The sequence below is a fragment of the Mauremys mutica genome, chromosome 1 (assembly GCF_020497125.1).
Source record: "Mauremys mutica isolate MM-2020 ecotype Southern chromosome 1, ASM2049712v1, whole genome shotgun sequence".
NCBI lineage: Eukaryota > Metazoa > Chordata > Testudines > Geoemydidae > Mauremys > Mauremys mutica.
The window spans coordinates 265,318,036-265,339,068 of record NC_059072.1 but is presented as its reverse complement, the minus strand read 5'-3'; the positions used below and the strand labels follow the sequence as shown (position 1 = coordinate 265,339,068).

Here is a 21,033-nt window from a genome sequence, read left to right as displayed (position 1 = left end):
ATAGACCCACAAATTGGTGGATGTCTTACAATTCACCTCACCAACTACCAGGCCTTAATGGCCAGTTACGACTTTCAGATTGACAAAAACTCACCTTTCACCAACAGTCTCCTACCTCTTATTTCCAAGGACTGATTAATGGCATAAACTGGCTTCCAGCCTGCACCAGATGTGGCAGACTGTCTGTCTGTATTTTGATGGTCATAAGGCAATCACTGTGGCTACAGAGTTCAGGCTTCCTTCAAAGTACATTCGATGGTAGAGGCCGTGCCCTTTGAGGGGTGGTAGTTATAGCTCAAAAATGGATGAGGCCCTTTGCACACTGAAGGACTCCAGCACAACTGTTCTATACCTTGGGATCTACATGATACATTTCCTTTTAGGGGCTATCAGTAGTCATATGACCCACATAGGTCAAGTCCATCACTGTTTTTCTGTGAAAGCCCCACTGAGCTTTGGAGAAAAGAGGCAACGCTTCCGCAACTGGAGACAGTCCACCTCTCTTGCCCACTCTTCTCAATTTTCATCAGTCCAGTAACACTCTTCTAATGGTACTCTGAGGCAGTTCAGACTGACTCCTGTGACTTCATACCTAACAATCTGTTCCATTTGGAAACTGTTTAACTGTTTTCAGGCATTCATGAGCCTCTATCACCATGGGCCAGTTGGTCATAAACATCATAACTTCAAGATATTCCATCCAGTTTCACACAGTGCCTGCACCCAACTGACTTTTCCCATCCTCTTCTGGGACCCTTCTCATGAGAATCAACTATGTCAAGCAATCCTCATTTCTTTTTTTCCGAGCAATAAAGAGAGTCCCTGCTCTGTATCATGGTAACCGGTTTTAGAGCAAGTACAGTAGGACTCCATTTATCTGACTTTCCCTCAACCGGCTCTTCATGTTTACCGAATAGCTGGGACTCCAGGCCCAGAAGTAGGCAATCTTTCCTGTGGCTGCTAGATAGCACTGCAGCATCGCATTTTTCCATTCTCCAGTTTATCAGGAGGTTTGATTATCTGATCTGGCCCTGGTCCTAATTAGACTGTAAAATGGAGTTTTACTGTACTTCCATATCCCTAAAAAGAAATGAGGTTGGTTGATCCATCCTGAAACTGAGGAAACTGAATATTCATATGACATTGAAGTTCAAGATGGTCACCCTCACATTAATTCCCTTTCTGAATTCAAGAGACTGGATTACATCTCTGGCCTTCAAGATGCATACTTCCACATATATTGATGGTTCCACCCTGCAGGAAGTACCTTAGGTTCATGGTAGGCCACGACCATTACCCTGAAGAGTAGAGCCCAGTACTGGTATCAGCTGCACTGAGGATATTCACTAACGTGCATGTAGTAGTGGTAGAACGCTTAAGGAAATCTTGGTGTGTACCCTTACATGGAAAATTAACTGGAGGAAATATTGTCCACTCTTAAAATCTGTTCATCACATGCTTGGTCTGTTCCCTAAGCCTCAAAGTCACTAGACAGAAATCCAACTTGACTTCTGTCCATAGACTCAAATTGATTGGAATGATTCTGGACTCCACCAAGTCTATGGCTTATCTTCCTTAGGATAGTTTTAAGAATGCTATAGCTCTTATTATGCAGTTGGAGTCAAGTCCAAGCATCACAGTAAGGACTTTTTCTTGCTCTGCAAGGACGTGAGCCTTCATGTACCTTTATCATGCTTCATGCCAGACTACACCTTCAGTGCGTACAAGGCTGGCGTACACCCTGATTTAAGCATCATGTGGACGTGCCCCTCGAGATGCCTCCATTAGTACTGTTACCTCTGAAGTGGTGGAAGGACTCTGCAGACACCTAAAGCGATGTGCAAAAGGAACTCCTCTGCTGTATAAAACTATAGTGACAGATGCCTTGCTCTTGGAGTGGGAAGCTCACATGGAGGGTCTTCAGGTGCAAAGCCTTTAAACAACATGAGAAGCATGGAGGCATATCAGTCTCCCAGAATGCAGAGCTGTGTGCAAATAGCCTGACCAGACATCCTGATTTTATCGGGACTGTCCCGATATTTGCTTGTTTGTCCCGACCGGTGTTTGTGTTTTGTGTTTTTCCGCCGCTGGCTTTTTTTTTTTCCCCTCCCTTGCCATTGGGTTCTCTTCGGGGGTCTCACGCTTTCATGGAACTGTAAAAACCCTCTGCTCCGTCCCATCCATCCAGTTTAGTGATGTCATACTTAACTAAATATTGAGAGACTCTCAATGGCTGATAAATTACACTTCTCTATAGCTGGGTAGCAGCAAGTCCTAAAGAGAATTTTAAGGACAATCAGTTTCAGCTTTTGCTTCAGTATAATTAACTTATTAATTTTTCATTTCACTTCATCTATTAAAGAAATTCTTATAAATAAGGCTTTTTACTTCATAGCCAGCCCACTTCTTGAATGAAATAAAAATGTTATTCTTTAAAGATGCCATATTGCCTGGATTTTAAAATTCTGCAGTGTAGACATCGCCTAAACCCCTGGTAAATGGTCTCCGAATGAGTTTGGCCTGACACTGTCTCTCAAAGGGCCAAAAAACTTTGACAGCTAGGGGAGTCTCAGTCTCTTGCCTGGGGAGTCCCAATCTCTTGCCTAGAGAGTGGAGATCCAATAGTAGAAATCCAGTCATGGAAATGTTCAGAGAAGCAGAACTACAGGAGAATATAAGTATCACTTTCTGACTTGCATTCTTTTCCAGTAGCACACAAATAGCTATGATATCAGTACAGTGGTATTACTGCATCAGTCAAACAGGAGGAGAAATGGTGTGGCTGGATAAGAGAGTTAAAACACAAATGTTTTCAGAATACTACAGAGGAAATAGAGCTGTTTAAATTTTTATGTATTAACACACCACTTCTTGCCAATCTTTGCAGTTGACACATATGGACAGCAGTAAAACCTGATATTAACTAAATAAGTTTTTTACCCTATTGAAATACAACTGGCAGTTTGAGGCAGCTGTATACAGTCATATGACCTCTGAGAGCAAACAGCTCTTTTAAAGAGACATTTTGAAACCAACTGAAAATGGACCAGTCAAGGTTTCTCTCTAACAGTTGAACCAGGCATATCATTCAGTTCCATCATAATCTCTGGGAGGGATGCACAACTGATATTGAGTTGAAGTGGTGTTTGTGAAGCATTTGTTTAAAAATAGTTTGGTTTTGTGTGCTAAATTGCTGTCACAGGAGTTTGTCTATCTAGTTTATTTGCTCCTATATAAAACCTCTTTGTAAAATTGGTCCACTTGGAAGTCCCCAATAGTCCAATATTTTTTTCTTCAGTTAAGATTCATTTGAGAGTGGTGATCTGGATACTTCGTGTAAAGTTCGCATACTCTTGAAGTGCCTCCATTAAAAGGGTAATGCAGGAAAAAGTGTTTGCTTGTGCATTCCCAGAACCCTCAATACACCTTGTAAGAGAATTTGGGGGCTTTTAACTTCAGCAGTATATCCCTTTAAAAAAACAGTGAATACAAGTCTGTCTGAAATTCAGTTTTGAGCTTCTGTTTTCTAAATTGTAGAATAATCTTATATCTTTGGTTTCTTTAATCTTGTATTTTGGTCCACAGGCAGAGTTTCGTGAAGAAGATACCTTTTACATATTCAACCATGTAGATATTAAGATATTCTACCATGTTGTAGAAAAGGAGGCGGTAGGAGCAAGACTCGTAGCTGCTAAACTTGAACCAAAAAGGTGAGTGCATTTAAAATGGATTTTTAAAATTACTTGTTAAACAAATGCTTTAGGGCCTATAACAAGAACTAAGTCAGTGCTCTAGTGCAGTTTGTGTTTAAAACTGGGCTTGTTAAACTTGGAAATCCATAGCAACCTGAGTATCAACCACAGGAAACTTATTCCACATCATGGACCTGTCATAGGTGCAGGGCATATATATATATGAAGTTCAAATTGGTTTTCCTGGTAACCAAGGTGACCTGCCCTCGTGTGTTCTAACGCAGTAGGTCATTCTACTGATGAGGAACTTTAATCTGCTATTTCTGCCTCCAGCGCATTGAAAACATCTCATGGTAGTGGTATACTCCCAGTGTGGGATTCTCCATTTGCCAGTTGGCAGGGGGTGGAGCGAAGTTGCATTTTATTGTATGATTGAACACATTACCCCTGCTCTGGACACTGGTGAATCAGTATAGTTCAACTTTTGACATCTTAAGTGTTAGTCTAATACAGTGGTGCCTCCTTGCCACCTCTACACTGGTTTAATTTTCCTGTTTTCTACAAACAGCAGTATGAAGAAACATGTATTTCAATTCTATGACCCTCCCACAACTTAGTGTTCTCTTCTCCTTCTTCCCCTGGTTGATTTTTGTTGCTTTCCTTTTCCATGTTAATATAATGGAGCTTGCTGCCTTGCAGATTAAATACTTATATATAATATTTTGTTCTGGGCCACCTAACTGTTTTGACAGCAAAGTTAGGAAGTCCTATCTTGTACAACATAACTTTTCTTTCTATTTTCTATTCAGAAAAATAGAATGTTGTGTAAACCTTAACCTCCGTGTGAAAGAGTAAAGAAATGATAGCATGTAATCTTCAAACTTTTGAGTCAGTTTAGCAAAACAGTTTTTAGGTAGTAAAAAGTACTTCGCTTGTGTATGTATATACTCGTTCCTTGCAACTGCTGTAACTTATTTATTGTTAAAGTTTTGGTTTAAAATCTGATTTGAAAGAAGAATCCTAAATGAAGTTGATAATTGAAGGTCTTTAAAATTACAAAATATGTAACATTAAATTAATGTTCTTGTAAGATTGATGATTGGATAAATTTATAAGATATTATGTAAATATCTGTATATATTTTTCTTCCCACAGCTTCAAACATACACATATAGATAACCCTGACTGCTCAGGACCACCCATGGGTATAAGTAACAAGGCTAATGGGGAGATCAAAATTGCTTACACGTACTCAGTTAGCTTTCAGGTGAGTGTTTTTCTGTTTTGGAGGCCTCACTCTATCAGATTGCTTACGTTGATATTTTAGGAGTTCTAAAAGAGGAGTGGCTAAAATTACTCCAAAATATTATCAGGCTCTTTTCAAAAGAATGGTTCAAAAATAAAACTCCTTTCAGATTAGGATCTTGTGGTCTTTCACTGAGATTTTCATAGCTGACTAGGGGATTTAGCTACCCAACTCCCATTAATTTAAATGGGGATTGAGAACTAAATTCCCTAGTTGGCTTTGAAAAACTCTCATCTTTCATGTCTGCTTAGCTTCACTGTGCAGAAACGTAATCTGCCAAAGACTAAATAAGACCAGTCATGCATTTTCAACAAAGAACTAAAAGTGTGGCAGATATGTCAGGGCAGATGGTTCTCTTCTCCAGCTAGCTTTTAGGGCAGGTCTACACTACAGGGTTAAGTCGACCTAAGTTATGCAACTCCAGCAACGTGAATAGTGTAGCTGGAGTCGATGTAGCTACAGTTGACTTACTGCAGTGACTACACCACGCTGGGTTGACGGGAGAGCTATTGGCGGTCGATTTTAGCAGTTCTTCACTAGACCCGCTAAATTGACCCCCGGTGGATTGATTGCCACAGCATCAATCCACGGTAAGTGTAGACAAGCCCTTAGTTTTCTTTCCTCCCAGGCCTTCTCCCACATGTTTAACTGCAAAGAATCAGGCAACTATTTTATGTTACCTCTGCGCTCCTTTGAGAGCACAAGCACAGCCACAGGAATGCCCTTGATGGGGACAGGGTGATGGCACAAGATATGGCTCTCAATGTAACCTATTGAAGGAAGGTTCCGCAAAGTATTGGAATGTTAAGGATTTCTAAGGTCCCTCTTACTGTGGTGTGTAAGAGCTAATAAAATAGAGAGAGATTGCGGGGAAGACTAGAGATCATCCTTATCTTCACATATTAATCATCTTAAGTAGGCATTTGTCAAGTTTCATTTTTCTAGCCTTAAATGCCTCTGTTTGGAGTCTGCCCAAATGCACACACCTTTATGCATTGAAATGGGCAACTATCACTATGTCATGCTGTGGATATCTAGTTTAGAATCTTAGAAAAATAAGAGGAAACTTTTTTTTTAATTTTTGTATTTTCAGCTATTTATTTTTTTAAAAAACTAGTTATACCAAATTTTTCCTAAGAGCAACATAATACCTTGGTATATTATACCACTGCCTGATTGAACAAATGTGCTTAAACAAATCTGAGTTCCTTTAAAATTTACACAGCTTGTTGCAGGGTTTAGTTCAAATATGGTGAAATGAAGCTGTATATGGAAGTGAGTCCTTGTTCTTTAAAATTTAGTTGAAACGTGGTTTCTGTACCCATTACACATACCATTTTCCACGAGCTTCATGGAGATACATATATAATTAATATATATTAATAATATTCTAATAATAAAGTAGAAATACATGCTCTCTTAAATGGCCAGGTTGGAAATGAAACCCACAAGAACTTTGAAGATGAGGATGAACACTTGGTTTGTCAGAGTACAATATAAACAAATGTATTGGATCACTCTCACCATATATGTAAACATTCTGATGTTCACTTGGTACAGGCTATAAATCAGTAGTTCTCAAACTTTTGTACTAGTGACCCCTTTCACATAGCAAGCCTCTGAGTGCGACCCCCTTATAAATTAAACACTTTAAAAAATATATTTAGCACCATTATAAATGCTGAATACAAACCGGGGTTTGGGGTGGAGGCTGACAGCTCGTGACCCCCCGTAATAACCTCGTAACCCCCTGAGGGGTCTCGACCCCCAGTTTGAGAACCCCTGCTATAAATGGACATTCAAATTGAACTTGTAGTAAATTTTATGCTTATTTTAAAAAAGCTGAAAAACACATTTTCTGCTCTGTTCCTAAGAGTTTTAAACATTTTGGCCAGGAATGCTTGATCAGGGCTGCAACTTAACGTATAGAATTGTCAATGAGGCATTCTCAGACTTTTGCCGTTAGTATGGCTTCCCTGGTTTTTTGTATGTGTGTTTTGTTTTGTTTTTTAAACAAAGGGGTTTTTTTTAGTGTCAAGAGGCACATGTTTTGCACTCGTTACAAATGGATAGTTTTAAGTTTTGTAGGATTAGTCCATAATGCTGTTTTTGAAATGGCTCAGGTCACTGTTGAAAAGCTAACTGAGAGTCTAATTACTTTGAAATTTGTATTTGAGACAGGTAGATTTACCTGGTGTATTTTAAATATGTGCCATGTGTTAAATAAGACTGGTCCAAAAACCAATCCCTGAGGAACTCCACTACTAACCTGCTTCTAGCCTGACAGGTCACCTTTCAGCATGACCAGTTATAGTATAACCATTTCCTTATCCACCTTTCAATTAATCCCCATCTTCTCCAGTTAAACTAAAATTTCCCATGTGGAACTGTATCAGATGCTAACTGAAATCCAGGTAGATTAGATCTACTGCATTTCCTTTGTCTAAAAAAATCAATTATCTTCTCATAGTAGGGAGATCAGGTTGGTCTGGCACAATCCACCTTTTGTAAAACCATGTTGTACTTTATCCCAATTACCATTCACTTCTATGTCCTTAACTACTGTCTCTTTCAAAATTTGTTCTAAGACCTTGCATGCAGTTGAGGTCAAACTAACTGGCCTGTAGTTTCCTGGGTCACATTTTTCCCTTTCTTAAAAATAGGAACTATATTAGCAATTCTCCATTCATGGGGTATGACCCCCAAGTGTATAGATTCATTAAAAATCCTTGCTAGGGTTTGCAATTTCATGTGCCAGTTCCTTTAATATTCTTGATGGAGATTATCCAAGCCCCCTGAGTTAGTCCCATTAAGATGTTTGAGCTTGACTTCCACTTCAGATGTGGTAATTTCTACATCCATATCCTCATTTCCATTAGCCACTACCTCTAAGATCTTCATTAATCTTACTGAAAACTGAGGCAAAATATTTGTTTAGGTATTGGGCCATGATTAGATTATCTTTAATCATAGAATATCAGGGTTGGAAGGGACCTCAGGAGGTCATCTAGTCCAACCCCCTGCTCAAAGCAGGACCAATTCCCAACTAAAACATCCCAGCCAGGGCTTTGTCAAGCCTGACTTTAAAAACCTCTAAGGATGGAGATTCCATGACCTCCTTAGGTAACCAATGCCAGTGCTTCACCACTCTCTGAGTGAAAAAGTTTTTCCTAATAGCCAACCTAAACCTCCCCCACTGCAACTCCTTGTTCTATCATCAGGTACCACTGAGAACAGTCTAGATCCATCCTCTTTGGAACCCCCTTTCAGGTAGTTGAAAGCAGCTATCAAATCCCCCCCCCCCCATTCTTCTCTTCTGCAGACTAAACAATCCCAGTTCCCTCAGCCTCTCCTCATAAGTCATGTGATCCAGCCCACTAATCATTTTTGTTGCCCTCCGCTGGACTCCTTCCAATTTTTCCACGTCCTTCTTGTAGTGTGGGGCCCAAAACTGGACGCAGTACTCCAGATGAGGCCTCACCAATGTCAAATAGAGGGGAATGATCACACCCCTCAATCTGCTGGCAGTGCCTCTGCTTATACATCCCAAAATGCCGTTAGCCTTCTTGGCAACAAGGGCACACTGTTGACTCATATCCTTAGGTCCTTTTCTGCAGAACTGCTTCCTAGCCATTCGGTCTCTAGTCTGTAACAGTACATGGGATTCTTCCGTCCTAAGTGCAGGACTCTGCACTTGTCCTTGCTGAACCTCATCAGGTTTCTTTTGGCCCAGTCCTCTAATTTGTCTAGGTCCCTCTGTATCCTATCCCTACCCTCTAGCGTATCTACCACTCCTCCCAGTTTAGTGTCAGCATGTGTCAGTTTTATCAATTTTGCAACAAAAAACTTCAAAAACAGACTCCAAAGAGAGACTGCTGAACTCAAATTAATATGCAAATTAGATACTATTAACTTCCACCCTCTCCTCAGTGGTTAGCAGTCCCACTTCTTGTTTTCTTTTTATTTATATGGCTATAGAACCTTTTACTATTGGTTTTAATTTCCTTTGCAGGGTCCAACTCTGCTTGGCTTTTGATCATCATAATCTCACCTTCGTTCTCCCTCTCTAGGACCAGGCAGAATCCCACTGAAGATCACTTGAGCATCCATTTCCTTAAGTGTTTTCCCCAGCTTGGCATAGTCTCGCTTGATACGTTCCAGTGAGAATTTAGCTGTATCACTTGTTCTCACATGAAGGACAATCAGTGGATTCTTTCCTGCTCCCATTAGGATCCTCTTCAGCCTCAGGTCCACATCCTGTATCTTAGCTCCTAGCAGACAGCACACCCTTCTGTTCTCCGGATCAGCTCTGGTGACAGGCTTGTCTGTTCTTAGGGAGTCTCCAATCACGTAGACCTGCCTTTTCCTGGTGATGGTGTGATTCTCCAGCCTTCCTCCTGTTCTTTCTGGCTGCAAGTTCTCTTGTCTTTTATTCTCCCTTGCAAGCTTCTGCGAGTCGTCCTGCATCCTCCTAGGGCTCTGAGCTCTGGGTATTTCCATTGACTCTTCCCCTCTTCTTATAGAATTAGCCACTTGTGATAGGTTCTCCCCGCCCCCCCCAGCTCTGGGGTAACACCTGGGGCTGGGATACCACTGAACCTGCTTGACCCACCAGCCTGGGCTCCCTTTCACCCTGTAAAGCTGTGGCAAGCAAATGGGAAGGCTCAGCTAAGGATTTGCCCAATACTCAAGTGCGCACATCCCTCTAGAGAATAAATCCAAAATTATACCATCTTGCACTGCACAGAGAACTACATAGCGCAAGCTCATGAAATTCGCCACCTCCCTCAGTGAGGGGAATATACACAGCTTTCTGCCCCAAGTTAGAATTTCCACACACACTAGTTTAAGACAAAACAAAAGCAGGTTTATTAACTACAAAAGAGATATTTTTTAAGTGATTATAAGGGATAGCAAACAGATCAAAGATTACACAGGAAATAAAACAAAACACAATCTAAAATTAATATTCTAAAGGAATTGGTTACAAGTAGCAAATTTGCACCCTACATGATGTTTTAGGCAGATTGCAGAGACTTGCTTGCAGCTTAAAACGCCAGATACTCCTTTCACAGACCAGACACCACCTAGCCTGGGCTCAGTCTCTTTGTTCCTCAAGTGTTTCCAGAAACCTTCTCTCTTGGACAGGGAGTTAGCGAAGAACGAACCACGGTGATGTCACTTCACTGCCTTAAATAATTCTTCCATATGGCAGCACTCCTTTGTATCCCAGTTTGGTCCTCACCCCCGGTCAGTGGAAAAATAGTAGTATTATCATGGAGTCCAGTGCCAGGTGAATTGGTTACATGACCCTGCAGCCATAACTCAAAGGCTGTTTATATCATCCCCAGGAAGACTTCTCAGTGAGTGATTAGTATCTTCAAAGGCCTATTGTTTTCACTAATGGCTCTTCCTAGCCAGACATCTAGACTGATTGCATTCTGCCTAGTGGGTGTTCTCCAGTTGTAAACAAATTTGTAATAGATGCCTAGACAATATTCCTAACTTCAAATACGAAAATGATACATGCATACAAATAGGATAATCATATTCAGTAAATCATAACTTTTCCAATGATATCAGATGCCGTATTTTGTATAAAATACATCATAGTTATGCTATAATCATAACAATATCTCTGAAAAATATGGGGGCATAATACCACAACGCTCTTCTCTTCTTTGTCTTCCCACTTTCTGTTACTGCCTGCTGTGCCCCTTCTTCATTCTCCAACTCAGAACACCTGTTCCTGAGCTCTATTTCTCCTTCACTTTGCATGGTTCTCATAGTCACATGCCTGCACTAGCCACTTACCTTACCCAGCAGTCTCCCCTCAGAGTTCTTCAGTTCAGCTTGCATCTGCAAGTCTTGACTTTTTTTTCCTTCAGCCTTCTTCCTCACCTCGAATCCCCTTTGGAACTCAACCATAGTTTCCACCTGCATCTTTGAAACTCAGATTTTCTCTTCCACCAGCTCTGTCAGGGGGCACTTCATACAAATGAAGCTTTTTTCAGGTACCCGCTCTAGGATCATGTACATCCCGCAGCTTCCACATCTGGTCATCTTCATTTTCTCTTCCATTGCTTGGGTCACAACCACTGCTGCCTCTGTGTCTGTCATAGCCTTCCCATTTAAAGTCCTCTGAGGGGTTAAAAAAGAAAACCCAAACAAAACCCAAATAACAAAACCTTGAATAGGAAAACAGGTGACTTTGTACTCTGAGCTATAAATTGAAGGTTTTATTAGTTATGGCTTGTTAGATAATTTATATAGCAACCTATGTTTTATATAGTTCTTTTCAAAAAGTGAAACTCTTGTGAAAAAAGATCCTCTGAGGACCTTATGGTGCCAGAACATTCAATCTAAAAATGTTCAGATGAAGTTTGTTAGGAAACAAATTTGTTTTCTGTGTACAAACTTACATAATGTTTCATTTTCAGGAAGAAGAAAAGATAAAATGGGCATCCAGATGGGATTATATTTTGGAATCCATGCCACACACCCATATTCAGTGGTTTAGGTGAGACGAAAGCTTTAGCCTTCAAATGTTACACACTAGACTTTTTTTTTTTTTTTTTTTTGGAGCAATAGATGTTGGTTTTTTGACAGAGGATTTTTTTTTTCCTTTATGTAGCATCATGAATTCCTTGGTGATTGTCCTTTTCCTATCTGGGATGGTAGCTATGATCATGTTAAGGACACTACATAAAGACATTGCAAGATATAATCAGATGGATTCCACTGTAAGTCTGGCCTTTCTAAAAATCACTATTCTGTGGCGGGGGGTAGGATATACATTTGTACAGCTTAAATTTCTTCTATTGAATGGGTAACTGCTGTGTTAATACCTGTCATTCTTGAATTCACATGTTAGCTAGTGTTCTTCTAGGTTTCATGTGTGTATATAAGACTTTAAATAACACAGGATCAGTCGTCTTGAGCAGTGTTTCTCAAACTGGGGTTGCCGCTTTTGTAGGGAAAGTCCCTGGCGGGCTGGGCCGGCTTGTTTACCTCCCTATCCGCAGGTCCAGCCGATCGCGGCTCCCACTGGCTGCGGTTTGCTGCTCCAGGCCAATGGGAGCCGCTGGAAGCGGCGCAGGCCGAGGGCTGGACCTGCGGAATGGGCAGGTAAACCAGCCCAGCCCGCCAGTGGCTTTCCCTACACAAGCAGCCACCCCAGTTTGAGAAACACTGTTCTTGAGGAATCATTTGCTGTTATAGCATTTGAGATTGGGGTTGGAACTTTCATCTACAAGATTGTATCTTGGAGCAGTGGAAGTTAGGCCCTTCTCTGAGAGACTGCAACTTGTTTGAGCCATGTTGCCTTCCTTGTAAATCTTATTTCTTCTTTGAGTGCTATTCCCTATGTATATTTCACACATGGGTATGCCTGCACGATATGTGCCTGAGTCTGGAAGTTTTTTCAAGCAGTATCCGTTGACCCACACATGCACAGTATCTTTCCTCGTGTTCCTGACCGAAAGTATAAGGGACAATGACAACACCACTCCAGTTCCCTCTTACTGCCACATGACCTGAGTTGGAACCCTGTCCTCCTTCACTCTTCTTACTATAAATGAGTGCTTGTAGATATTGTGAATAGTTATCCTGCAGTTTAGAATTCTTAGTGTACATAGTATAATATAGTGTAGAAATTCCCCTCTTATGCCCCCCAATCTGAGGGAACTGCTTTTTCACTGGGTGCACACATCTTGGTGAAGTGGGGTACACATCTCTGTGAAGTGCAGCATCTGTAAGTCCTTCCTGCCAAGAAGCTAGAGCTCAGGCTGAGGAAGCACCTGATAGAAGAGGCTCTGCGGCCCCAGTCTGATCCTGGCCAGGGAGATACCCCTCCTCCCTCCCTCCCTCCATACAGTGGCATCAGCAGTGCAATTTTTTAATACAAGCCATGGAGCGGAGCCATCAGCACTGAAGCCCAAGGACTCAGGTTACAGGGCTCCCCATGAGATACTGTACAAGAGATACTCTCGTAGGCATAAGGGCAGATCTCCACAGCACCAGATTGGGTGAGATGTGGCATATGGATCCAACAGAACTGGTGCCAAAGGTCTCCTGGCTGGAGAGTAAGGCAAAGGAGAAAAGGGATCCCATGCTATCAGGACACAAACAGGCTAACTCCATCCACTAGCGTGGGCCCGGGTGTACCATCAGTACTGCCTTGAGTATATGGAGACTGGCCAGCTCCAACGGTCACACCAGATCCTTCTAGTGTCTTGATAGGAACCCTGCAGACTGTGGCCATATGGAGACTTTTCTGGCACCAGAAGAGGTCTTTCTCCCTTTCCTGCAGTCTCTGCTTCTGTAGGTCCCAATGGTTCTCCAGGAGGTTCCTACCCTGGAAGGCGAACTACTGTAGCAGGAGAAGCCCCTTGCCTATCCATCAGGCAGGGGCCCTTCGGTACCGACATTACCACTGTTTCCAATGGCATAATCATCATACTTGGAGGAGTCAGAGGAAATAACCCCACTGATGTCTACGGTACAGTACAGGAGCCCAGACAGCTGCAGCAACCCTGTCTGCCTGGCTGTGGCCCACCCTCTCCCCCTCAGTGATGCCTGTTATTGCTACCTATGGGGACCACTGTACCCAATGGATCCCTCTTCTGGCCATACTGGTCCCCTAGGACCATTATAACAGGTGCCTGGCATCATTACAAGAGTCCTACTGCTCTTCCTCTTCTTGCCAGCCGGTTCCATTGGTGTACAAGGAGGAAGCTGTTGAGCTGGTAACACTGGTTCCAGGCAGAGCTGCCTCATTGCTGGATAATGCTGTCATTCTGTTGCCACCCTGTCAGCCAGATGAACACTGACAATCTCAAGATCTACTCCAATGGGTGCCTGGTGACTTGCAAATTCCATTGGAGGAGGTTCAATACCATCTCCAGCACATCTTACAGCCACAGGGACCATACAGGGTGGCCCTTCCCATCAATGAGGCCATACTAGAACTGACCAGAATGGTTTGGCGCACACCCGCATTGTATGCCCCCACCCTGAAGCGAGCCGAGGGACTCTATTTTGTGCTGGCCAAAGGAGCTGATTTTTGTCTTCACGCACCCTGCTCCTAATACACTGGTGCAGGCAGCTGTAGAGAGAGCTCAGCAATACCTGCAGAAGTCCACCACATCAGATAAAGGATTGAAGAGGCTGGATCTCCTCCTGGACAGGAAGGTCTCCTCTGCAGGCCTTTGTATAACCAGCTACCAGGTATTTAACTTTAATACCTACATCAGACGGGTGGAGTTTAAGACAAACTCCCTGGGGAAGATCAGGCCCAGTTCCAGTCTTTGGATGAGGGGAGGCTGGTGGCAAAGGTGGCTCTCCAGGTTGCAATGGATACTGCAGTGATACTGCATCCCAGTCCTTGGCCACAAGGCAAGTCATGCTCAGAGATTCTTGGTTCCAGTCATTGGGCTTCCCAAGAGAGGTCCAAAATACTATTTAGGACATCCCTTTCAATAAGGCTAATCTGTTCAATGACAGAATAGATGAGTCTCTAATTCCCTAAAGGATTCGAGATCCACCCTGAGGTTCTTGGGGATCTACACTCCAGCTCAGGGCCGTCCTTAGGATTTATGGGGCCTGTGCAGTATTAAACTGGTGCCCCTATATCCGATGGCAGCCTAGCCTCGCATGTGTATTTTAGATAAGGGTGGTCTTTTGAAGGATTTATCTAAAAATCTGTCTGAAGATCCAAGCATTTAAGGCTAAAGATGAATATTCAGATTGTGCATCTAAAAATCTGCGCAAGGTTTTTTGAGGTGATTTTATAATCTTCAGCAACACACTAATGAAATATTTTTAAAGCAAATTTTAAACTAAGGTCCTGTAGACTAGCATGTTCTGAGTAAATATTACAGTAATGCTCAACTGTTTTTGTCAGTAAATTCAGAAACGGACGTTGCTGACCTGGGGGTTAGCAAATGCCTGTTTTAAATGGCTTCATTACCACTTGAGTGGCTCTTTAACAGCTTCAGTGTTGTGCTAATAGGTCTGGCAGTCTGGAAGCCTTTTTCATTTTTAAGTTCTAGATCCCCTCCAGAGGAAGACTCGCCAAGCTACAGCAGCCAGCTGTGATAGAAGCCTGCAGGAAGGGTCAGAACACAGATAGGAAGAGGTGGGAGGGTGGACACTAAGACCCAGGGGTGCCCCAAATTTTCGGGTGCCCTACACAGTTGCGTATGCCTAAGAACGGCCCTGCTCCAGCCCCCCAGGAGAAAACAACTTAAAAAAAACAGTTCTTCAGACCATGGCCATCTTCCTCCTATCCCTCCTACTACCAAAATCCACTGGAACTTCCTTGCTAGTGACCAAGATCCCAGAGAGCCTGTTTCTCAGCTCCAACCACTACCACATCTTCCATGCACTCTCAGCCACAGGCCAAAAGCCACTTTTGATGTATAGTCTGAGACCTAGGCACCACCACCAATGCCACCTACTTTGCCACACAAAGATGCCATACATCTTTGGTGACTGCTTCACCACCTTTGCTCACAGTTGGAGCAGGATCACCATGGACAGTTGGATTCTGGAGATTATCCATCACAGATACTCCATAGAGTTTCTTTCCTCCTCACAGTCCTTCCTCCCCTCCCCCAGGAACCCCTTGTGACAGTTTGGATCACAGAAACCCCCTTGGGAGCTGCCACCCGATGTGCTGAGACTACCTCTGAGCCTGTTTTCCCTGCCATCTTGGGACTTCAGTGCCCTGCCTGGTTTGAGCCAGACACGCTAGCCTGCTACAAACACAGACCCAGGTCTGAACTGTGTCCCCCAAAAGCTGCAGGCTTAGCTGAAAACAGTGTAAGAAGTGCTCCTGTCTCCAGCACTCAGATAACCAACTCCCAGTGGGGTCCAAACCCCAAATAAATCCGTTTTATCCGTAAACTCATAAATTGTTCACCCTTTATAACAGCTGTTCCCGCCCCCCCCCACCCCACCCCTCCCGTATTAATACATACTCTAGGTTAATTAGTAAGTAAAAAGTGATTTTATTAAATACAAAAACTAGGATTTAAGTGGTTCCCAGTAATAACAGACCGAACAAAGGGAATTACCAAGCAAAATAAAATAAAACACGCAAGTCTAAGCCTAATACAGTAAGAAAACTGAATACAGATGAAATCTCACCCTCAGATGTTCTAGTAAGTTTATTTATAGACTACCCTCCTTCTAGTCTAGGTCCAGCAATCACTCACACCCGTATAGTTACGTCCTTTGTTCTAGTTTCTTTCAGGTATCCTTTGGGGGTGGAGCAGCTACTTCTCGAGCCAGCTGAAGACCAAATGGAGGGGTCTCCCAGGACTTCATATAGTTTCTCTCCTGTGGGTGCAAACTCCTCCCTCCCCCTGTGTAGAATCCCAGCTACAAGATGGAGTCTTGGAGTCATATGGACAAGTCACATGTCCATGCATGACTTAGTTCTCTACAGGGGCGTTCCCAGGAAAGCTCAGATGTGGATTAGCATCTATCAATGTCCATTGTTAACCAAGTTCTCCCAATTACTTGAATAACCCCTTCACCCTATGTGGACCAAATCTGCCTTAGGTGCTTTCTACAGCAAACATTTTAAAAACAAGCATAGAGCCAACGCTCATAACTTCAGATATAAAAATGATACATGCATATGAATAGGATGAATACATGCAGAAGAACATAACCTTTGCAAAGAGATCTTATATGGCATATCTAGCATAAAATATATTAGTTATATCATATTTACACTCATAAGCATATTTCTATAAAGCATTATGGGGTGCAACATCACACCCCCTCCAACCGATTGAGTCTTCAACAAGAAGCAGGCTCCCGACTCCTCAGAGGTGTGATAGAGTCCTGCCTCAGTACCAGGGAAGAGGGTTCTAATCCCCATATTTCCTCATCTCCAAAAAGGGCGGAGGGGAGAGGCCTATCTTGAACCTTCGACAGCTCAATATTTTCATTAGGAAGCTGAAATTCAGGATAATTACATATCCATATTCTCCTCCCTTCAGAAGGGAGTGTGGTATGCATCTTTTATATCTAGAACTGCAGATTTTCCCTATAGACTTTCAACCATCACGAGGAAGTTCCTATCGTTCAGAATTGGACAGCAGCACTACCTGTTTCGCGGCCTCCCCTTTGGTCTTGCGACAGCACCACGGACTGTCATAAAGCTGTTTGCGATAATAGTGACCCAGATGTGACATCAGGGACATATTGGTGTTCCCATACTGGACGACCGGCTTCTGGTAGGACAATCCCAACAAGAATTTGCCTTCACAATAGTTTCTTCAGTGCCTCCTTTGCCTACTTAGATATTTGTATAAATGAAGAAAAGTTCATTTTGTCACCCACACAGACAACTACATTTCGTTGGAGCAAGGCTGGACTCTGTCATGGCACGAGCTTTCCTTCCAGTGGACAGATGTTATACAATGGGCAGCCTGATCGCTCACATTACCCGCAAGCTCCTCACTGTGGTGCGTCAATTCCTTTCCCTCTGGGGCCATATGGCTGCATGCACCTATGTGTCATCTTTTGCCAAGCTCCACCTGCAGTGCCTACAGTTCAGGCTCCACTCGACTTACAGGCCGACCAGTGACTTCATCGACTCCAGATTCACCATTCCCTCGAGTTCTCACTTCTCTTGCTTGGTAATCAAACTTGACCAAGGTCATGGTGAGGACCCCCTTCAGACCTCCCATACCGAGGGCCACTTTAGTGCCAGACAGTTGCCCCCCTTACAGTATGGGGTTCCCACTTCGACTGCCACACAGCCCAAGATACATGGACACCACGGGAAGCCAGGCTGCACATAAAAGTCCTGGAGCTCAGAGCAGTCCACCTAGCCCACACGGCTTTCCTTCCTCTCGTATGCTCCCTCCACATGCAAATCCTATCGGACAATATCACTATGGTGGTATATATAAACAAGGAAGAGTGATATCTCATCTTCTCTGCTTGAAGGAAGTTAGATTGTGGAACTGGTATATCAGAAATTTGGTTACCATATAGACCTCATACCTCCCAGGTGCTCAGAACTCAGGACAGACTAAGCAGAAGTCTGCATAGACCACAAATGGGAAATACACAACACAACATCTTTGTGCAGTGGTGTACTGTCCTATGGGATCTTTGTGTCCCTGACAAACAAAGTTTCCCATGTGCTGCTCCAGGGGGCCATAGGCAGCGACTCTTAGGGCATATTTTCCTGCTTCCCTGGATGACCAACCTCTGTTATGCCTTCTCCCCCCCCTCATTTCCCTCATACCTCTAATTCTCAGGAAGATTTGCCAAGACAGAGCCTCCATCATCCTTTTAGCACCCTATTAGCCCAGACAGTGCTGGTTCTCTGATCTCCTAAGGCTGTCTGCGTGCCTACCCATCAGCATCCGCCCATTCCCCGATTTTCTAACACAAGACCACAGGAGGCTCAGGCACCCCAACCTGATCTCACTCTGCCTCATGGTCTGGTATTTGGATGGGTGTTGGACATAGAACACTCCTGCTCTGCCTAGGTCCAGGAGATCTTTAACCACAGCAGGAAGGAGTCAACTGGAACATGGTACCAGGATAAATGGTGCCACTTCTCCGTTTGGGTGCACTGCCACCACCATTCCCTTGCCACTGTGGGCGTTCCAGTTATTCTCGAATATCTCCTTGCGTTAAAAACATTGGGTTTAGCTCTGAGCTCTCTTTGTGTACCCCTAGTAGCACCCTTACCTGGTGGAGGAACACTCATTTTCATGCACCCAATGACAGTTTGCGTTATAAAGGGACCTTCCCACCAGTCATGAAAGCCATGCCCCACTGGGATCTTCACCTCATCCTGTCAACTTTCGCAGACCTGCCCTTCCAACATATGGCACCATGTGCCATGACCTACCTCTGTGGTGTTCTTAGTAGATATCACTGTGGCCAGAAGGGTCAGTGAGCTTGCGGCCATGATGGCAGGCCCTCCTTACACAGTATTACAGAAGGAGATGGTCTCCTTCCAGCTACACCCCAAATTCCTCCTCAAGATTGGTTGATATGGAATTCAGACAATCAGCTCACTTGCCTATATTTTTTTTCCTGAAATCTCATGCCTCTCCTGAGTACAAGAAATTGCACCCCCTTGACATCAGACATGCCCCGACATTCTACCTGTAGCAAATCAAGCCCATTAGAAAGTCTCCAGGAGTCTTTGTCATCATAGCTGAAAGATTGAGGGGCCAAGCCATATTCTCATGGAGAGTTTCTAAGTGGGTTTCGGACTCAGGCGCATGATCTGCATGTGTACCCACCCAGATAAGGACCACACATCTCACGGGAGCTTCTTGTGAGTAACCTCAAGTAACCTCCTCTTGTAGGTAGGTGTAGGAGGACTCTTACCTTTTTAATTATAAATTTTTCTCTTCATGTTGCTGTGCACAACTTTCAAAGATCATATTTCCAGTCCAAATAATTCAGTAACTCTATGGAAAACCATTAATTGGTAAAAACATTACTATGAAGAATATTTACTACCAAAAAAGTACTGAAGACTGTGACTTTGCGGATGACAGCGCCCTGATTTCAAGCTCTCAGATGGACCTCCAAGAGAAGACTGATAGAGTAGGTAGAGCAGCAAGGTGCGTAGGACTTAATATCCATGCCGGTAAGAGCAAAATAATGAAAGTAAAAACAGCCAGCTCAACGAAGACAGTGTTATGTGACGTAGAATTGGAGGAGGTGAACGACTTCAAATATCTTGGTAGTTACATATCGGCTGATGGCAATATTCAGAAGGAGATATCTACCAGAATCGGTCTTGCAGCAAATGCATGCTATAGACTTCAGAATATTTGGAGGTCAACCATCTTGCAAATGAAAGCCAAGGTAGAGATCTACAGGTCGAACGTCCGCTCTGTGTTGCTCTATGCGGCGGAAACATGGAGGACCAACAAGAAGATAGAAAGTCGGCTTCGGGGCTTTGAAGGAAGGTGTCTTAGGCGAATTCTTAACATACATTGGCCGCAGCGTATCACCAATGTTGAAGTGAGCCGATTAACGGGCATCAACAATATAGTGGATGAAGCCAAACAACGAAGATGGAGGTGGCTGGGGCATGTGTTGAGAATGGATGCTGACAGACACCCTCGTATTGCCCTACGATGGACACCTCAAGGAAGAAGGAGGAGAGGTAGACCATTGGGGACGTGGCGAAGGACCATTGAAGAGGAAATGAAAGGTATGGGAATGAAGTGGGATGAAATCTGCTGTCTCGCTCAAGAACAAAATGAATGGAGGAGAGTGGTTGGCGCCTTATGCTCCACAGGGAGTGAAGAAGAAGAAGAAAGTACAGAAATTAAATCTCTTTTGAGATGCTTATATTTAAGATTAATTTACCTCATTTGCCCTTGTTTTTAGGAATTTGCCTATTAAAAACATTGAGATTCATTTTTAATCAAGGAGACGTTTTTCCCAACTTTGAAAGAAAAAAACACAAGATGCAACCCTTAAAATAGACAGCAAGATTTAAAACTTTTAATTCTCCAGTCATCGAGGGCCAGAGTCTAATATTAAATATGACACTAGTGCATGTCTTCAAAAGCATGATGACACTTTATCAGATTGAAATCTAAATTATATACCAGTTTGTTACCTTGGCAATAGAATTTTTTAAACAGACTAATAACCTTTCTGTAATTTCAGATACGATAGCCAGCTCACTGAACTCATTTCAGTTGAGATGGATCAACCTTGACTCCTTCCACCCTCATTAATGAATAAAATAACTGAACTATTTAAAAAGGAGAGGTCCTAGAAAATAAACTTTAGTAAAGCATAAATATTTAGAAAATCTTGCCCTCTTGTGTCCTTGTCTGTTTTTGCTGAAACTGAAGTTTCTTGGTTTTACATGATTTTGCCAGATTTCTAACTTTTTTTTTCAATATTGCTGCTGAAAATCTGGCTGAGACATTCCACTGTTGTAAATTATGTAAAGTGTTGTCTCATTGGGGTTTAACATACTTGAAGTTTATATGCAGAATTGCTGCCTCTTATTACAAT

At 43.0% G+C, this 21,033-nt stretch overlaps 1 protein-coding gene across 1 annotated transcript in view; it reads left to right on the top strand.

The window, feature by feature from the left end:
- TM9SF2 (transmembrane 9 superfamily member 2) overlaps positions 1–21,033 on the top strand; it is a 64,926-nt gene that overhangs the window by 20,476 nt on the left and 23,417 nt on the right. The window contains exons 6-9 of the mRNA XM_045009051.1: positions 3,586–3,710; positions 4,848–4,959; positions 11,439–11,518; positions 11,633–11,741. Coding sequence (XP_044864986.1) covers positions 3,586–3,710; positions 4,848–4,959; positions 11,439–11,518; positions 11,633–11,741 — 426 coding nt within the window. The remainder of the gene's footprint in view (positions 1–3,585; positions 3,711–4,847; positions 4,960–11,438; positions 11,519–11,632; positions 11,742–21,033) is intronic.